General features: G+C 37.0%; 1 protein-coding gene across 2 annotated transcripts in view; it reads left to right on the top strand.

Annotated features, from left to right (window-relative positions):
* Positions 1–12,991: 12,991 nt before the first annotated feature.
* LOC145674275 (uncharacterized) overlaps positions 12,992–16,496 on the top strand; it is a 35,303-nt gene continuing 31,798 nt past the window's right edge. For both annotated transcript variants that reach the window (XM_081744110.1, XM_081744111.1), the window contains exon 1: positions 12,992–13,031. In XM_081744110.1, coding sequence (XP_081600236.1) covers positions 13,027–13,031 — 5 coding nt within the window. In that variant the 5' untranslated portion in view covers positions 12,992–13,026. The remainder of the gene's footprint in view (positions 13,032–16,496) is intronic.

The following is a 16,496-nucleotide window of genomic DNA, read 5'->3' on the forward strand; positions in this document are numbered from 1 at the left end:
GGGTATCAATGAAGTGAACGACTCTTCATAAAGAAGAAGAAGAAAATTGATTTGTTTTTTCACGTATACTAAACAACGTAATATCAAATGTAATAAAAATATATATAGTGAAAAGTGAAATGTTTTATTTGTGTGTGTTTTGTGTTCGTTTCATACACCTCAATATGATAGGATTTTTAATTTTTTATAAGAAAAAAATCCTAACATATTTTTTTCCTCGCATATTATAAGTGATACGTATAATAATAATAATAATAATCATAATGAATTCAAATTCTTGAAATGAATGTTAAAATAAAAATTAGTATTTGAAATTATTATTATTAGTAGTATTATACAACTTTGTCTTAAGTATGAAAAAACTTTTTTAATTTTTTAAAAAAGGAACTAAAATAATTAATATTAAAATTTTAAAAACAAAAGTCCTATCATAATAATAATATTGAATTCACATACTTGATTTAATTTACGAAAGAATAACTGATTAAGTATTTGAATTCATTATTATTATGTAGTTATGTGATTACATCATTGAATTAAAAATCAGTTTTAGAATCTTTTTTTTAAAAAAAACACTATGAAATTCTTTAATTCAATGACTTGAAAATATGTTTTATGATATGTGTATTTAATTACATAACTGATCATAAAACATATTTATTTATTAGGAAACGGAGAAAATACGAAATAAAACATTTGTTTTCAAAGAGAAAAAAGAATACAAAGTGTTTATTGCTGATGAAACTATTTACACAATTAAAACGACGGTAAGTATAGTACATTTTAAAAGAACGTTAGATTTTGTTTTCATTGTTCATGTAATGATAACTTCACAACTGCCATATACTGTTCACTGATGATGGCTATACACAGTTCAATTAATAATACTACTGCTGTTGATGATGGTGATGAAACGTAGATAGAAGTCAATCTGTACAATGAAGATGATGTCCATACACACGATGACGATCTTTTACTCTCTGAAATGAAAAAATTGAAAAACAAACTTAAAATTTATTTAATCTATAATCATGAACAAATAAAACAACAAATGATAATACATACAAACACATTATAATAAAGAAGAAGAAGAAGAAGGAGAAGAAATGACTACCTGCAATAATATGAAAAGAAAGTAATCAAAACAAACGAAGAAGAAGAATGAAGACATGATTACTTCATTCTTATCCAAAATTTAAGGGGTGGCCAAGGTACCCCTCCCAAATTTTTCAAGGGGGTGCACCAATATACCCTGTCTTATGAAAGCGAATGGACCCTTGTATACGTCCATATAACTATATAAGGTAATAACACCTCATCAAAAGGGATAAATTAGGTCAAAAAACCCCGAAATTTGAATTTTTGGCAATTTTTTACCCATGAAAGGGAACAACATAGACACCCAATACTGATAGAGGTATAGTGTGTCCGCTATCCTCTTATACAGTTTCTGTCCGATGCCGACACACAGTAGGTGGTGGAAGATGTCACCAGACTCAGTATGGGGGCTTATTTATGGCTGGTCAAAGGGAAGTCATTGAGGGTGACAGTTCACTTGTTGCCACATTTTACTTTTTGTGCTCTTTCTAGAATTCTTTTAAAAGAACAGGCGGTTGCAGAAGTTCTAATATGTATAGAAAAGCGTTTTATAGGTTTGGCTTTTTGCGTAACAAGCTGCGAAACATTTAAATTTGCACACCAATTCATACTTCTGTATAGCACTTATAGATACAATAATAATAATAATAATAATAATAATAATAATAATAATAATAATAATAATAATAATAATAATAATAATAATAATAATAATAATAATAATAATAATAATAATAAATGCTTTAATTCTACTTCCCTCCAGATGGTTAATTAAGCGTAATTTATTGTTATGATGTACACATTGCATTAATGTTGCCCACGCTACGGGATGCATCTTTTTAAATTAGTGCCAAGATAATAAACTTGACAATTCATGTTTCGTATTCGAGAGTAGAATCGAGACGACACGAGAAATTTTGTGTTTCGTTGGCAAAATTAGTTAAGTCTTAGTTCTCAAATACTTTTTTGTGATACAAGATAGTTTAAAAACTAAATTGATAAAGTGATTGTACGAACACAATAAAGAACAATATTTAAAGAAATGTAGGCCATTAAGCAATAAATATACTCTAATGTTAAATATGTTGAGTTGATTTTAGTTTAGCGTCCCGTTCAGCAGCGAGGCTATATGAGACATGGACCTACTGATTAACGTGGAATCCGAACCACATGAGCTCCCGCCGGGAATCGAACCCGGGTCTCCCACGCCAAAGGCGCGTACGCTAACCGCTTAGCCACGAGGGAGCTCAACGTTAAATATGGTGAGTGTTGTTATGCCATTATCTTCGTGGATCTTTCGTTACGCCCAAGGATTCTGATAACTTCTAGGTGAAATTAAGAAAATTATCAGACAATAAATTTTAAAACGAGATCAGAAAATTTTTGAGACGAGGAAAGCTTTTTCTATAATAGAAACGGAAGAAACTTTATATCTCGTCCTCTTCTTGTCGCGTGAACAGCACTATAGAAACCTCGCTACCCGCGTGGACTAGTGGTGCCCTTCCCGCTGGTCTAGTGGCTAGCACGCGCGCCTTTGGTGTACACGGTCCCGGGTTCGATTCCCTGTGGGAGAGCCTTTGGAATTTTAACTGTCCTTGATGTTTCTATGTTCATTTCCCTGTCGTTTTAGGTTAATAGAAAAACGAGTTGGTAAGTAAAAATCTAAAGTATTCTAAGAAGTAAAACGAGTTAAGTAAAAACCTAGTAATAACTAGTTAAGCATGTAAATCAGCCACGTCCGGTAAATCAGTTAACTTCTTTTAAGAAAAAAATTGCTAGCACGCTTGACTTCGATTTGCATCATCCCTCGTTCGATTCCCGGTGGAGGTGCAGTTCAACGACCAAAGTCTGATTCCACTATAATTAATAAGTCTACGTCTTCTTTAGCCTAGCAGGCATAATCGTGGGACGTTAAACAAAACCGTGGACAGTACTATATTAGACGCATTTATTATTATTATATTCCTTCTGTATTGCATGTTAGAATTCAGCGTTTACCAAAATTTGAGACAATCAGTAGTTACCATTAATATAACCCTTAATATTCTATTGCTATAGTATTCAATCAGTGCTCAAAGGTGATTTTTATGCTTGTAGTATAATATTTCTCTGCTTTCGCTGCAAAAATGTTTACTATATGTGAATTACGATCCCTGTTGAAACAGTTTGCATTTTAAATTAATTGCTTAAATTTTCTTGCATACACTATCGAAAGAAAAGAAAGGGAGAAAGCTATTTCTTAGTGTAATGATGAGTTGTGCTATTGTAAGCATCTAAAAAGCACCTATAAAAAGACCTAAAAATATCTTTAATAAGTGCCTAAAATGAGACGGGACCTTATGTTTAAAAGGGATCTGAACCATTACTCGATCTGAATTCGAGACAAGAAGTACACAAAAAAGTTAAATGAAAATAAAAACTAGTGAATGGGTTTGCTGGGTCTGTTTTATGTACAAGCAGGCACATAGCCAGGATTTCGTAATAGGGGGGAGGGGCTTCGAAGGAAGGGGTCCGGACCCCCCGGACCCAACCCTTAGCTACGAGCCTGTGCACAAGTGATTCATGGAACTAGGTTCACGTTTGAGTTTCGGTGCTATAAGGGACACTAAACTCCAATCAACCAAAAGTGATTCGTTAGTACCTGTCAAGTGTGTTAGAAACTACAGGAAAGCAAATGTTAGTAAGTCCGAGTTTGGCGTTCTTTTTCGAGGCTGAGGTAATATGGGACGTGGAATCCGAACTGCGGTAATGCATTCAAGTTGTAAGGCACGCACTGGCAATGAAGCCGGGACCAGCATGCTCCAAAGGTGCTAGCGCAAGCCACTAGACCAGAGAGGAAAGCTGGAAAGAAAATGCTGTATATATATATATATAAGGGCGGATCCAAGAAGGGGGCTAAGGGGCTATAGCCCCCCCTTGACGCTCAGGTTTACACTGCATAAAATGGGCTTCAATTCTGCTTTACACTGGATAAAACGGCAAATTATTGTTTAGCCCCTCCCTTGATCATATCCTGGATCCGCCACTATATATATATATATATATATATATATATATATATATATATATATATATATATATATATATATATAATAAACCTCTATAACCACAACTTTTAAATAGTGCTCTAATAAATCAATATCCTATTAGATAATATGTTACTACCCAAAAAGAAAATCGAACATATGTTACTAGAAACTAAAATATCAATTTGAATAAGACTTACTTCATGTCACGTCATCGTCTTCACTGTCTGATTCTCTAACACAAATAATAAATTGTTCTGAATTCTGATCATGACTAAAATAACTTTCTTCTATTTTCTGAATATGACGAACACAGTTCTCCCACAAGTTGCTGTCTATCTTCTGAACACATTCTCGTAATAACTGACACACACTTGCACTAAGGAAAGGGGAAGTATTGTTTTTTCTCACATCTGTCTTCAACCATGCCCAAACCAACTCTATCGGATTGAGGCAACAATGGTAGGGTGGCAAACGAAGAACTTCGTGACCATGCTCGTGTGCTATACTATCAATAACAAACTCTTTCTATATATTAGAGTTTTTGATTGCCTCTATTAATACAGCTGTAATAGGGAGGGGTTGTGGAATAGGAATATTGTGCCTATTCATGAAATCTACTATGTCCGAAATTTTCGTTGACATTGTGGGTATACGGCGTTTAAGTCGTGAATGATAGCTTGCATTGTCCAATACTATCACGCATTTCATATCAGTTGGTAAGCTCTTTATGAGGCAGTTCTCGAACCAATTCTCAAAAACCTGAGCATTCATGTCATCATGAGAATCTCTCTTTGAATCGCCGATGTTTCTTGCAGAAAGAAACAAACAATTCGGAACCCATCCTTCTGTACTCCCTCCATGTAAAATCATGATGCGCTTCCCTCTGGATACAGGAGCTTTGGGAGCGCAAGAGCAAGAACCATCATCCCAACCTCTTTTCACCACATCGTGTGTGTCGAACCAAGTTTCATCTACATAAACAATTTTGCAACCACTGTTCCTAAGCTGATAGAGTCGCGACAAAAATCTAAACCTCCAGGCAACTATTCTAGCCGACTCCATAATAATTCGCCTCTTGTTCAAAGTACGGAACTTAAAACCTAATTTCTGCAAAAACACACTTAAAGTAGTTCTTCGATATGGGAAGTGACCATCCTTTCGAAGTTCGGATAAAATTTCATTCAAAGTGGGGCTTCTACCCTTCACTGTAAAAATAATAAATTTTGCGCCTAACCATGTCACAAATAAAATTGTCGATTTTTGACAGTTTTCTTCTTTTATTACTCGATTTCTGTGGAGTTTTGGGACCTTGATGCACTATCGTTCGAACTGTATGTCGATGAAGGTCTAGGATTTTTGCGGTTTCAGTGATTGCTCCCCTCCCTAATTTATTTTTTGTGACATAATTGAAAGTATTGCACACAAGTTTTTGCGACTGTTTGCAAAGAGTTCCTGTTTGCTTTTTCACTTTCCTCGGAGTATCTTCGGCACGACTTGGTCCCGGATTGATTTCGAGGCTGTTAACACTACCGTCGTCTTCACTGTCACTAGAATTAGAACCAACACAAGCGCTACGATTCGAATCACAGTCATCAGTTACATCGACATCAACGTTATTCAAAACAGCACCATCTTCAGCATTATTGTCGCCATTGGAATCTTGGCTCTGTTCCCACGGCCTCCACATGCTGAAGATCACAGGAAAGTTTGATCGAAGAAAATCAGCGATAGTTTTAAAAACCTTGGTAAAAATTAGCAGTCTGATCTCGCACTACGCTTTACAAAAACTGAACGACTAGCCCAAAATTTACTTCGGATATTGGCAGATAAAAGTTTCTTCCGGCTATGCCTGGGAATGTGTAAATATGTTACGGTCGTGTTTTTCTATTCATTCATCTTTTTAGTAAGCGATTTTTAAAAAAATCTAACAGTGAAAAAAAGGAAGAAAAGAAAGTTCTTAATTTTATGAGGCGTGAAAAGTTAGCAAGTTTAATAGAGGACCCTTTTTTCCCCTCGAAGTTAGGTCAAATGAGTTTTCAAAATTGTTTCTTCTATGTACAAAATGGGGTGCTACGTTTTTATCTAAAGGGTGTCTTACTTGCAGTAAAGTTATATATATACATCGTTATAACCGAGGATTGCCTAGGGAAGATTTTTGACGCGAATCCAAGAAAGAAAAAAGTGTGTTTTGAAACGGATTAAAAATATTGACAAAAAAAAAAAAAAAAAAAAAAAGGAGGGAAGGAAAATAGCCACTGACCATCAGATGCAGTACACCCTGCCTGACAATTTGGAAAGACATACGGCAACATCGTAGAACACATTGACGAATGGGTTTTGCCAGCGGGAGCGTTGTCTGTTGGTGTTATTTGACTGCTGTTTTGTGGTTTCAGTGGGAAAGAGACAGAGCCTTTGAGATTCTGAAACTGTACACGAGGAAAGCGGACAGACTTTACATACTATGCTCCTAGGCTACCATACCAAATTTTTAGATTTGGCAATTTCCAAAATTTAAGGGGAGTGGTCCTATGTACCCCTGCCAAAATTTAGGGGGTGGGCCATGGTACCCCTGCCAAAATCTAGAGGGGGTGGTCCTAAATACCCCTAAGTCGTTGACCCCGGGCCAAGGTCATTGACCTTTGACCTATGACGTCACTAAAATTTTTGCTGACTCAGTTCGCCATACGGGGACCCCTACTATTCTACTGGTCTACTGTCATTATAAACTATGACATCTACCTTCCACAGAGTCTGCCAACAAATTCAGTTCCCATGGAACTTCTGGACTTCGAAGGTGGCCGGATTCTATCATGTATTAAAAAACAGCCATCACACACTATGGCCACATAAACACCTAGCATAAACCACGTTTCACAGAAGAATTTTCCGGACGAAGTATAATTCTTCTACTCGGGCCAAGTTAACTTTGAGGTGGATAAACACCGTGTGCGTGGGCTTTCTAGGGGTTCTCACATTTCTTCCCACTTTCTTCATTCCATCATTTCATTCATTTTTCATCATAATAGTCTTCTTTAGTATAGCCGGCATATAGACTAGACAAAAAGTATAGACCAACGTGGGTGCGCAAATGCTTCCCTTCGGAGTATGAGCAGTCGACAATTTGTCAGAAAAATGAAAAAAAAAAACAGCCAGAATGAAAGAACAAAATGTCGGATCGAAGTCAGGTAATAATAATAATAATAATAATCATGGAGAGCCATTTTTGAGTTGTAGTTTTAGTCTGTTCCTTTTCTCCAGCGGGTAAGCGTGTTTATTTCGAACTTATCATCTGTGTATTGTATTGTGTTCCATTTGATATCGGTTCGCATCAGTGACGACCCCAATCACCACCGACTGTTATCATCTTGAGTTTGCAATATTTGCCTTCGTGAGAAAATGGGTTCCAGTCTATCACATTCTGGCATGTATGACCAGAGTACATAACTTTCAGGGGCTATGGGAGAACGATCATTCTACTTCCGGTTCAACAGGTTGCGAATCGTAAGAGTAAGCATATTTCCATCTTTCAGTATGTCCTTCCACTTGTGCAAGTTTCAATACGATACTCGCCGAGGAGTTGCATAACTTTCCTTGTTAGTGGTGGACAAACACCGAGCTCGTGGTTTTTCTCGGTGTTCTCCTATTTCCTCCCACTTTCTTAATTGCACCATTTCATTCATTTCTCATCATCACCGTCTCCTTTAGCCTCATCGCATAGCCATGGGACGTAAAACTCAGAGATTTTATTTCATTTTTCATTCAACATGAAAAAGTGAAATTTAAAGGTCCATACTTCCAAAACTATGGGAATTTGCGTAGTTGGGTCAAGACTTCACTTAGAAAGAACTATATGCACTATCCAAAAATACATGTATCAGAACCCTAAGGTACTCACAAAGCAATTTTTATAGAGGGAGCTTGGTTACAAGCATATAATTTGAAGTATCCTTCAACTTCCTGTATAAAAATTGTTCCGGAAGTAGCCCTACACAGGATTTTGAAACTTGGATACTTGGGAAGGACACGTACTGGTTCCTAAGTGAAGTATTGATCCGACTATGGTAGGTCCCATAGTTTTTGAGCTCTCCGAATGGAAGCATTTGTGCACCCAGGATGATCTATACTTGTTGTCTTATCTTGGTGTCAGGAATCACCTCCCAAATGTTGCCGGTGTGGTTTTGAAACACCCTGTGCAATATGTATATCTATCTATTTATCTATGTGTGTAAGAGAGAGAGAGCCTTCGACATGATAATTATTAGTTAACTTGATATATTTCTGCTCTAAATTATAACTTTTGGTGATTTTCGTTTCTCCGATTTAGTACTACATGACCTCCGGTGCTTGGGGTCACTGGTTCAATCCCAGCTCGCGCCGTGTGGACTTTGTTGTGGACAAACATTGTGCTCGTGGGTTTTCTCGGGGTTCTTCCGTTTCCTGCAACTTTCTTCATTCCACCATTTCATTCATTTCTCATAATCACCGTCTCCTTTAGCCTAACCGGCATAACCGTACGACGTAAAACTCAAAGATTTCATTTCATTTCATTTTAGTACTACATGCTGGTTACATACACAGGACTGACACCGTTGGACCAAAACGGCATAGGATCGAAAGCAGATATCTTCATACGATTGAAATAATAAAAAGTACATTCATTGGATCGACAGGAGTTTATAATTTATAGTAGCAAATATTAAGCAGATAATAAAAATATTTCTTAGGCACATGATTAAAAGCTAAATTAGTTCAGAGAAGCGGCGTAGGAGCAAACTGGCGCAGGACCGAAACCAAACGGTATAAGACCGAAACAGGTTTCTGAGATGAATTTTCGTTCGTGTAACTTTTCGGTCCTGTGCCGCATCTCCCTAAATGCTAACAGTTGCTCGGTTACAGCCTGCCTCCAATCCATCAAGTAAAAATTAGGGATGGCCAATATTGTCGGGAAAAGTACACCATACAAAAGGCATTACATTTCCTCGTCTGTTCGATTTGGATAATTTTTGGATATGTTGTAGCTGAGGACTATGCCGTCAATTGTTTATACTGGGTTGATCAACTCCCTATGATCAATCCTGTGACCTCCTGTGGAGTTGGCCCCATATAAATAATTGACCGGGGAGTCATCAGCTACAACATATCCAAAAATAACCCAAATCGGACAGACGAGGAAATGCAATGTTTTTTGTACGTTATAACTTTTGGTGACCTCTGGGGGTCACAGAGTTGGTCATAGGGAGTTTGCCCCATATAAACAATTGACCAAGGGGTCCTCAGCTACAATACATCCAAAAGTCACCCAAATTGAACAGACGAGGAAATGCAATGCTTTTCGTACGGTGTCCTTTATTTCCCTGAATCGGAAATTCCACTTTCCGGATTTCGGAAAAACCCGGAGTGCATAAAAGATATGGAATTCGGAAAAATTTTGTATTTTTTCCGAATTCCAGAATTTTTCCGAAATCGGAATTTTCGAAATTCCGGACATCGGAATTTTTCCCAAATCCGAAATTTGTCCGAATTCTTTCCGATTTTACTTTCCGGATTCAGAAAAGTAAAACTTCTGGAATTGACCATCCCTAATAAAAATGGACAGTAATATGACAAATGGATAATCCGTGCCTTTATAAACATTTTAACGGATCCAAAGGCAAAGAGAATTTTCTCTGCATTACTCTTAAACATAATATCATGAAACTGTTAACCAAATAATAATTCTCAGTGCCCAAAATGTTATTCAATTTTATTTATTTCTTGAACAAAAAAGCTGCAAATGTGTATTTTGCTGCGCAGTTTCTCTGTCTACAAGACAACTAATTCCTCTGCCATCTGGTGGTAACAATAATCAACACGAGTGGCTTCAGAAAATGACTGCGGTGAAGTGTAGATGGAGGAAATTTCATAAATATTTTTTCTCAAAGTGAAAGTTAAGGACTTACTTTAAACTATAGGTAGAACATTTTGAATTTGAAATAGAGTAGTTTATTTCAAAACATAATACTGTGAAGAATTTAGTCAGGTGTTTGAATCGAAGTGCTTTATACAGATCTTACGGAATATTTCTTTGCACTAAATTGTTTACGATATAATTTTGGAGGTAAATTCGAACTAAGTAATTTGTTTCAGCGAAATTGTATTTAGTTGCATTGTTTAGAGTTATGATTTTGGAAGTTGTTGAGTTTAGAAAACCAAAGGGAAAAGAACGAAAATACTTGTTCATAAACATATGTAGGAAAAAGAAGAGATGAATTTGAGGAAAGAAGATACAAATAAACTGTCGGATGAAAATAATTTTCTCCGAAGCCTGAACAGTGGAAGTAATTGAGAATGGAAGTAAACCAGGTAACTATTGTAAATTGGTAATATAAATTTGTACTTTGCAATTTTATTAAGAATTCGTGTCAGTGGCGGGTCTAGCCCAAGGAGCCTAGGCAGTAACAAAAATAATTGGATGGCATTTAGTATCTCCCACAAATCGTTTCATGGTTCCAGAACCGAGTACCTTATATTTGTCTAAATTGTGATAAAGGTAGAAGTACAAGGGCCCTGAGGGCTTCTAACTCCTTCGCTAGCTGTCCCTAGCTCAGCTATATTTTGTAAAGTAAGTAAGACACTGTAAATCTTGTATGTGCAAAATTGGGGGAGATACCAAATATCAGCCAAAATAATTTAAGCTATTTATATATTTTTGACAATTTATAGTAAACTCATGATATACATATCACAGTCGAGGTTCCGACTGGGCACCCTAGATTTTACCTTGAAGATCCGCCACTGATGCATGCTATAATTTTGTACTTGCATCTTAACAAAGTGCAGGTTTTGTCTGAACTGGGTATCGCGCAAATTGATATGGAGCACAAGACAGTATTCCACAACAAAAATATTTTTGTAAAATACAGTAACCATTTTGTTGTATGAACGCTAGGTGCCACTAAGAGTTTCCAATTGTTTAGCAAAAATTAAAACATTTTATTTTATTCACACTAGGTGCCGCTAAGGGTGTTTAATTGTTTAGCGGAAGTTAAATATTTTATTGCATGCACCCTAGGCGCCACTATTTTCTCGTTTATAGTTTAGTAAAACTGCTGGGCAGAATTGGTAATTTTAAAATTGGTTTATCAGAAAGTAGCCTTTATTGAAAAAAGTAGGACAGAAATTTTGCAATTATGGATGATATGATTAAATTTCTCTGTTACCTGCTGTAATTGTGCCTTAATCACACATTAAACCTTTTCTATTGTAATACAAAATAAGCTGCCTCTCCAGGTCGTGCTCTAGTCTTGAATAGGATCGGGAAGTTGGGAAAAGAAATACAAGTATTTCGCCAGAATGTGAGAAAAATTTACAGCGTAGGTCTAGCCCTTAGAGAGATCAAATATTGAGTTTTGTAGAAACAGTTACAATAAATTGTGCGCTTCTTATTTTATCGTTTCTGTATTATTAATGTCATAATTGGTACTGTCTCTGATTGCCAACCGGGTGTTCCGGGTTCTGTTCGTAGCAGGGTCAGCGATGCCAACCTGTGGGAAAAATCCCATATCGTGGGAGTTTTTGACCTTATTTTCTCGGAAAGGGATAACAAGCAGCGTATATGGGATTTTTCGAGAAGATCGAGATTTATGGCTTATTCATTTAGATATTGCAAAAAGTGACTAACAAAGAAATTTAATTTTTAACATTACAGCATACTTTTAATTAGTAGAACGTGGGAAATTCATACGTGAAATGGGATTTTTTGCCTCTCGACATGGGATTTCAGGTTGGCATTACTAAGCAAGGTTAGTTTCATTTTCGCGCTGAGCCGTAATATGTTACTCGCCATGTTATATCCTTTGTTTCGTAGATAATACTTTCGCACCGCCCGTAACCTTAATTAGTGGGAGTTATCTACATTTACTACTCGAGCGTCATAATACTTTAATTTTAGCAGCAATAGTAATGATAAAAGGTAGGCAAATGTGGGCACGAGATCACAACCTTGTTCAGTTGTTTTGTGTATGTTACTCAGCGTAGGATTTATGTGTGTGTGTGTAGGGTCCAGATCAATATTTGTAAAATGTATTAATTTATTAATGAATCAAAATACAAGACGATAGTAACATCCAAGTCTTAAGAACCTAGTTAGGTACCGGTAGGTGTGCCTTTCACTAACGTTATAGGGTAGAAATGGTATAATTAATGTAAGCATCATTACATGTTACTCTCCGTGAGGAAGAAGAGTTACATTGACTGAAAATTGTGTATTCGATGTCCAGTAATTTCATAGTTGCATTGGGGGGGGAGAGGGGAAGCAAGATCCGACGATATGAGTAATTTTCACGTTTTTCGTTAGTATATTAACTATTAAAATGTGTATATATAGCTCAAACTTACGGGGAACGCAACCCCCCCCCCCCCTGAAAGCCCAAACGGCACTATCTTACGGTGCCTGAGTTCTCACGAGCTTTCGATAAATTAGGTTCGTACTTTTTAGTGTGTTACAGGTTACTAATGTGCAATACAGTCTCTGAAGGCTTTAGGTGCGATTAAAAGTTGATTATATGATGATGCCTGGATTCTTAATTTGGTCATATCACATCCAATATTCATGCAAATAGATACGTAGCGTTTTTAGTCTTATGCTGTTTCATATCTGCTAATGACAAATTGTACATGATGAGTTAATATGTGTTTTATTATTATTATTTATTTTCATCTTATAATTAGTAGTATGTCGTTAAAATACAGGATGAAAAGTGTTCCTAATTTCGAAACAATGCAGAACGGTTTTTCTGTTTATTTATTTTTTATTCACGTGATCATAATTTTCTGGGGCACTTCGCCACCTGTCGTTGTGTTTGAGAGGTAAAGAGTTCGAACGAAACGTGTAACAATTTCCGTTGATTTCAGAGATAAAATGTCGTAAGTAATTGCTTGAGTTATTGATGTTTGAGTAGTAATCCATTTGTAATATTTCTTGTTGAAGAAATAAAATATAGGTAAGGAGATCCTTGATTAAAGTTCTGGATTGTTGATACTGAAATGAGAGCGAAAGAAATTAATTCAAATTGTTGCTGTACTGAATAAGTATGCTGTAGCTAGCTTCATTATCGGTAGAAAATGCAGCAAGGGAAAGCTTCATTGTTTCTGTATGGTTTGCATTTCTAATATATAATGCAGGCTTAATGTGATACCCACTTGCCATTACTTCCATAGTACGTACCTAGCCAAAAAGTTACATTTTGCGTTATTCGTTAACTTTGGGGGAAGTACGTTGGGTTAGTTAAGTAGGGACAGTCAGTCAGGTTTGATGAGTTTAGGTGTTGTTATCACGTTTCCATTGTAGAAAGTGCAAATAACTCTACAAACTGATATTACAGTCCACACAAGTCTCACCTGCCATGTCACCATGTCATAGCTTATGTTAAGTCATTCTGACTGAAGGTCCTCTGCCGCTTTCCTTTTTTCTTGCAGTACTATGCATATAATACCGTATTCAATTCGCTGTCCGTCATTATTGCTTTTATGAAGTTTCCATTGATGACTACCTTCTTTTCCTTCTGCATTTAGGATCGTTTGATAACGCTAATTCTTATGTACAAAGTGTATTTGGCATTTTCTGGAGGCGTACATAAACCTTGGATGTTGGTCCCACACTTCGTTCACGCATAATATTATATTATATTATATTATTATTACAGGCTTAGTTTCTGTAAATGTGAGCTACATGTAAATTCATGCCTTATGTACTTCTTTCACCAGGAAGTGCAATCGTAGTACCTTATGAAATATTACTCAAGCAGACGGTTCTACGAAATTTTGACACATTTTTTGCATTTTTCGGTTTATTTGTGTAGAACATGCAAAAAATGAGGACCTAGTGCATAAACCACGAACCAACTTGTAATAGATGGCCATTAAAAAGCACAAATGCTATCTAACCAAGTCAAGGTAGGAACACAGCAGGGGAGCCCGGTGGTAGCGGGAAGGTGCGTCTATAGGAAGCAGGTGCGTCAGCGACGATGGGTATACGAATAAACGAGGATAGTGCAAAAATTCTTACCTTCAAAGACGGTTTCACTGCTTTCTCGGGTACAAATGATCCGGGAGAAATTCCTGAATTTTTACTTTTTTTTCGCACTTCGCACAGTTGAGTTTACGCCTACTCATACCATGACGCTGCACGAAATTCATATGACGCTCTTTATCATACGATTCTTTGTAATAAATGCATATGTTTGCATTACATTCATCGCACGCGTCCATAACTAACGTATCAACCGGAAATTCCCACCGTCTATTTCTACCCTATTTGAATTCTTGTATTCTTCCACCTTCCACTTCAATAAATAGTTACACATACAATGCTTACATTACCATTCAAAATCCGTTTCAATATGCTGTGCAGTGACAGAAATTACTTGCAATTTTAGGTGCTTTGGTGCAGATTGACTGAACATTACGGGTATAAATGTAGCGTTAGGACATAAAAACCACAGTGCAGAAAACACCAACTACCTGTTGGTGCTACTTAAAACGCGGATTGCAGCTAACCGAGTCAGCACAGGGGTAAGCTGGTGGTCCCGCGCGCGAGTGCGTCCGTAGAGAGCAGGCACGTAAGCGACGGTGGGTATGCGCATAAACGAGGATGTTGCAAAATAGTTGTTTGAATATAAGCGCTCAGTGGTACTTCCCGAGTAGGTAAAGTTGCGCGTTTTGTTTTTACATGAAGACATATTATCACTTTAATATCCTTGGTAACAGAAACAGTAACTTAACTATGGGTAACTGTAAATATCGTTTAAATGGGGTTAACTGCCCGAAATGGAAAATTTACGAAGATATGAACGGAATCAGATTAAATGTGATAATGAGAGTAACAAACGTTAGAAATGTCGTCACTGTAGCATGTTTAATAAGGGAGAAAATGTAAGTTAAATTGTGGACTGTATGTGCTCAGGAATTGATGCTTTATGAGGTGAGGTGGCGGTAGAGCACCATCCTCCAGTGTTTCACACCCACTGTGTTATTAACTAACTTAGGATATATATGCTGCTGTATTATCATGAGGTCAAGGTGGAACAAAACGAGCCCTGCGGATCTTCTTACCCTGTTCGCTAGCTGACGCTCGCTCAGTTACGTTTCATTACGTAAATAAATCACTTTTTTTTTTTTATCAATAAAGTTGTATGTGCAAAGTGGACTAAATATCACGTGACATTAAGTCACGCTCGTGTGTTGCAAATTCAATGTAAATTTAACCTCACCCTTTGGGAAGAAATGATGTTTAATCAGCCGCATTGTTGTAGTCATTAATGAGTAGTGTGTAGTTTGCAACACTTAATAGTTACTAGTTTTGCGCAGTAATACTATACTAATGTATACGGATGCAGGAAAGAGCAGAAGAAGATGAAAATACGAAATATTTGCGGTTAATAGGGAATAGTGGAGGTCAGAAGTGAAAGACGGGTAATTGTAAGTAAGGTACATAAAAGTAAGAACAGATAAGTTGTAATACAACGTTGAAGACAGATTCATGTGGGTGTTATCCGGGGCCGCCATCTGCGGCAGTTTAGCCTTTACATGTAACAAGGTATCTTACTTAACACATTTTGACGGATGGGTGTCATGTTGATTATTTACAATTAAGTGGTGCGCGCGCGCATGTAGCGGATTTGGGGAAATTGAGATATTATCATGGATAGTATTTAAAAGTAAGTGCAGAATATCGTTCGGCTGAAGTCCTGATTTCAGTTCAACAGTGGATTAAGCCTGACACAACCATTCATAATGACTGCTCGAAGTCTTATGATGGGTTGAATGAAGTAGAATTTTAGCAGTTTGCAGCGAATGACTCCGTGAATTTCGTAGATTTAGTGACATGCGTTCATGCGCAAAATATTGAGCGTTTGTGGCGATTCGCTAAGGATAGCATTCCACAATACGGTAACAAGAGGCATAATTTTGCTGGAGGGAGGCAGGGCAGCGTAAAATAGAGTGGAGTGGAGTAGTGTTAGGTTATGGTAGAGTAGATTAGATTTGATTGAGTTGATTTTCAGAATACTGTCCCTTTCAGCAGCGAAGCTATATGAGACGCGGACCTAAAGCTTAACGTGGGATGCTAACTGCATGAGCTCCCGCTGCGAATCAAACGCGAGTCTCCGACGCCAAAGGTGCATACGCCAATCGCAAATCTACGAGGGAGCTCTACTGTAGAGTAGGTTAGGTTACGGAAGTTTGGAATACTTCTGTGAAATGTAATAACAGTTCATATAATTCGCTAACATATTCTTAATCAGTGCCGACTTTTACCTTGATCAGTGGGTCAGCCTGTACGAAGTAGCCAATACAAACTAGTTTTGCATCTAATATGCTTCCAGGCAGGGC

This window comes from Thermobia domestica, chromosome 17 (assembly GCF_964235325.1).
Source record: "Thermobia domestica chromosome 17, izTheDome1.hap1.1, whole genome shotgun sequence".
NCBI classification, from domain to species: Eukaryota; Metazoa; Arthropoda; class Insecta; order Zygentoma; family Lepismatidae; genus Thermobia; species Thermobia domestica.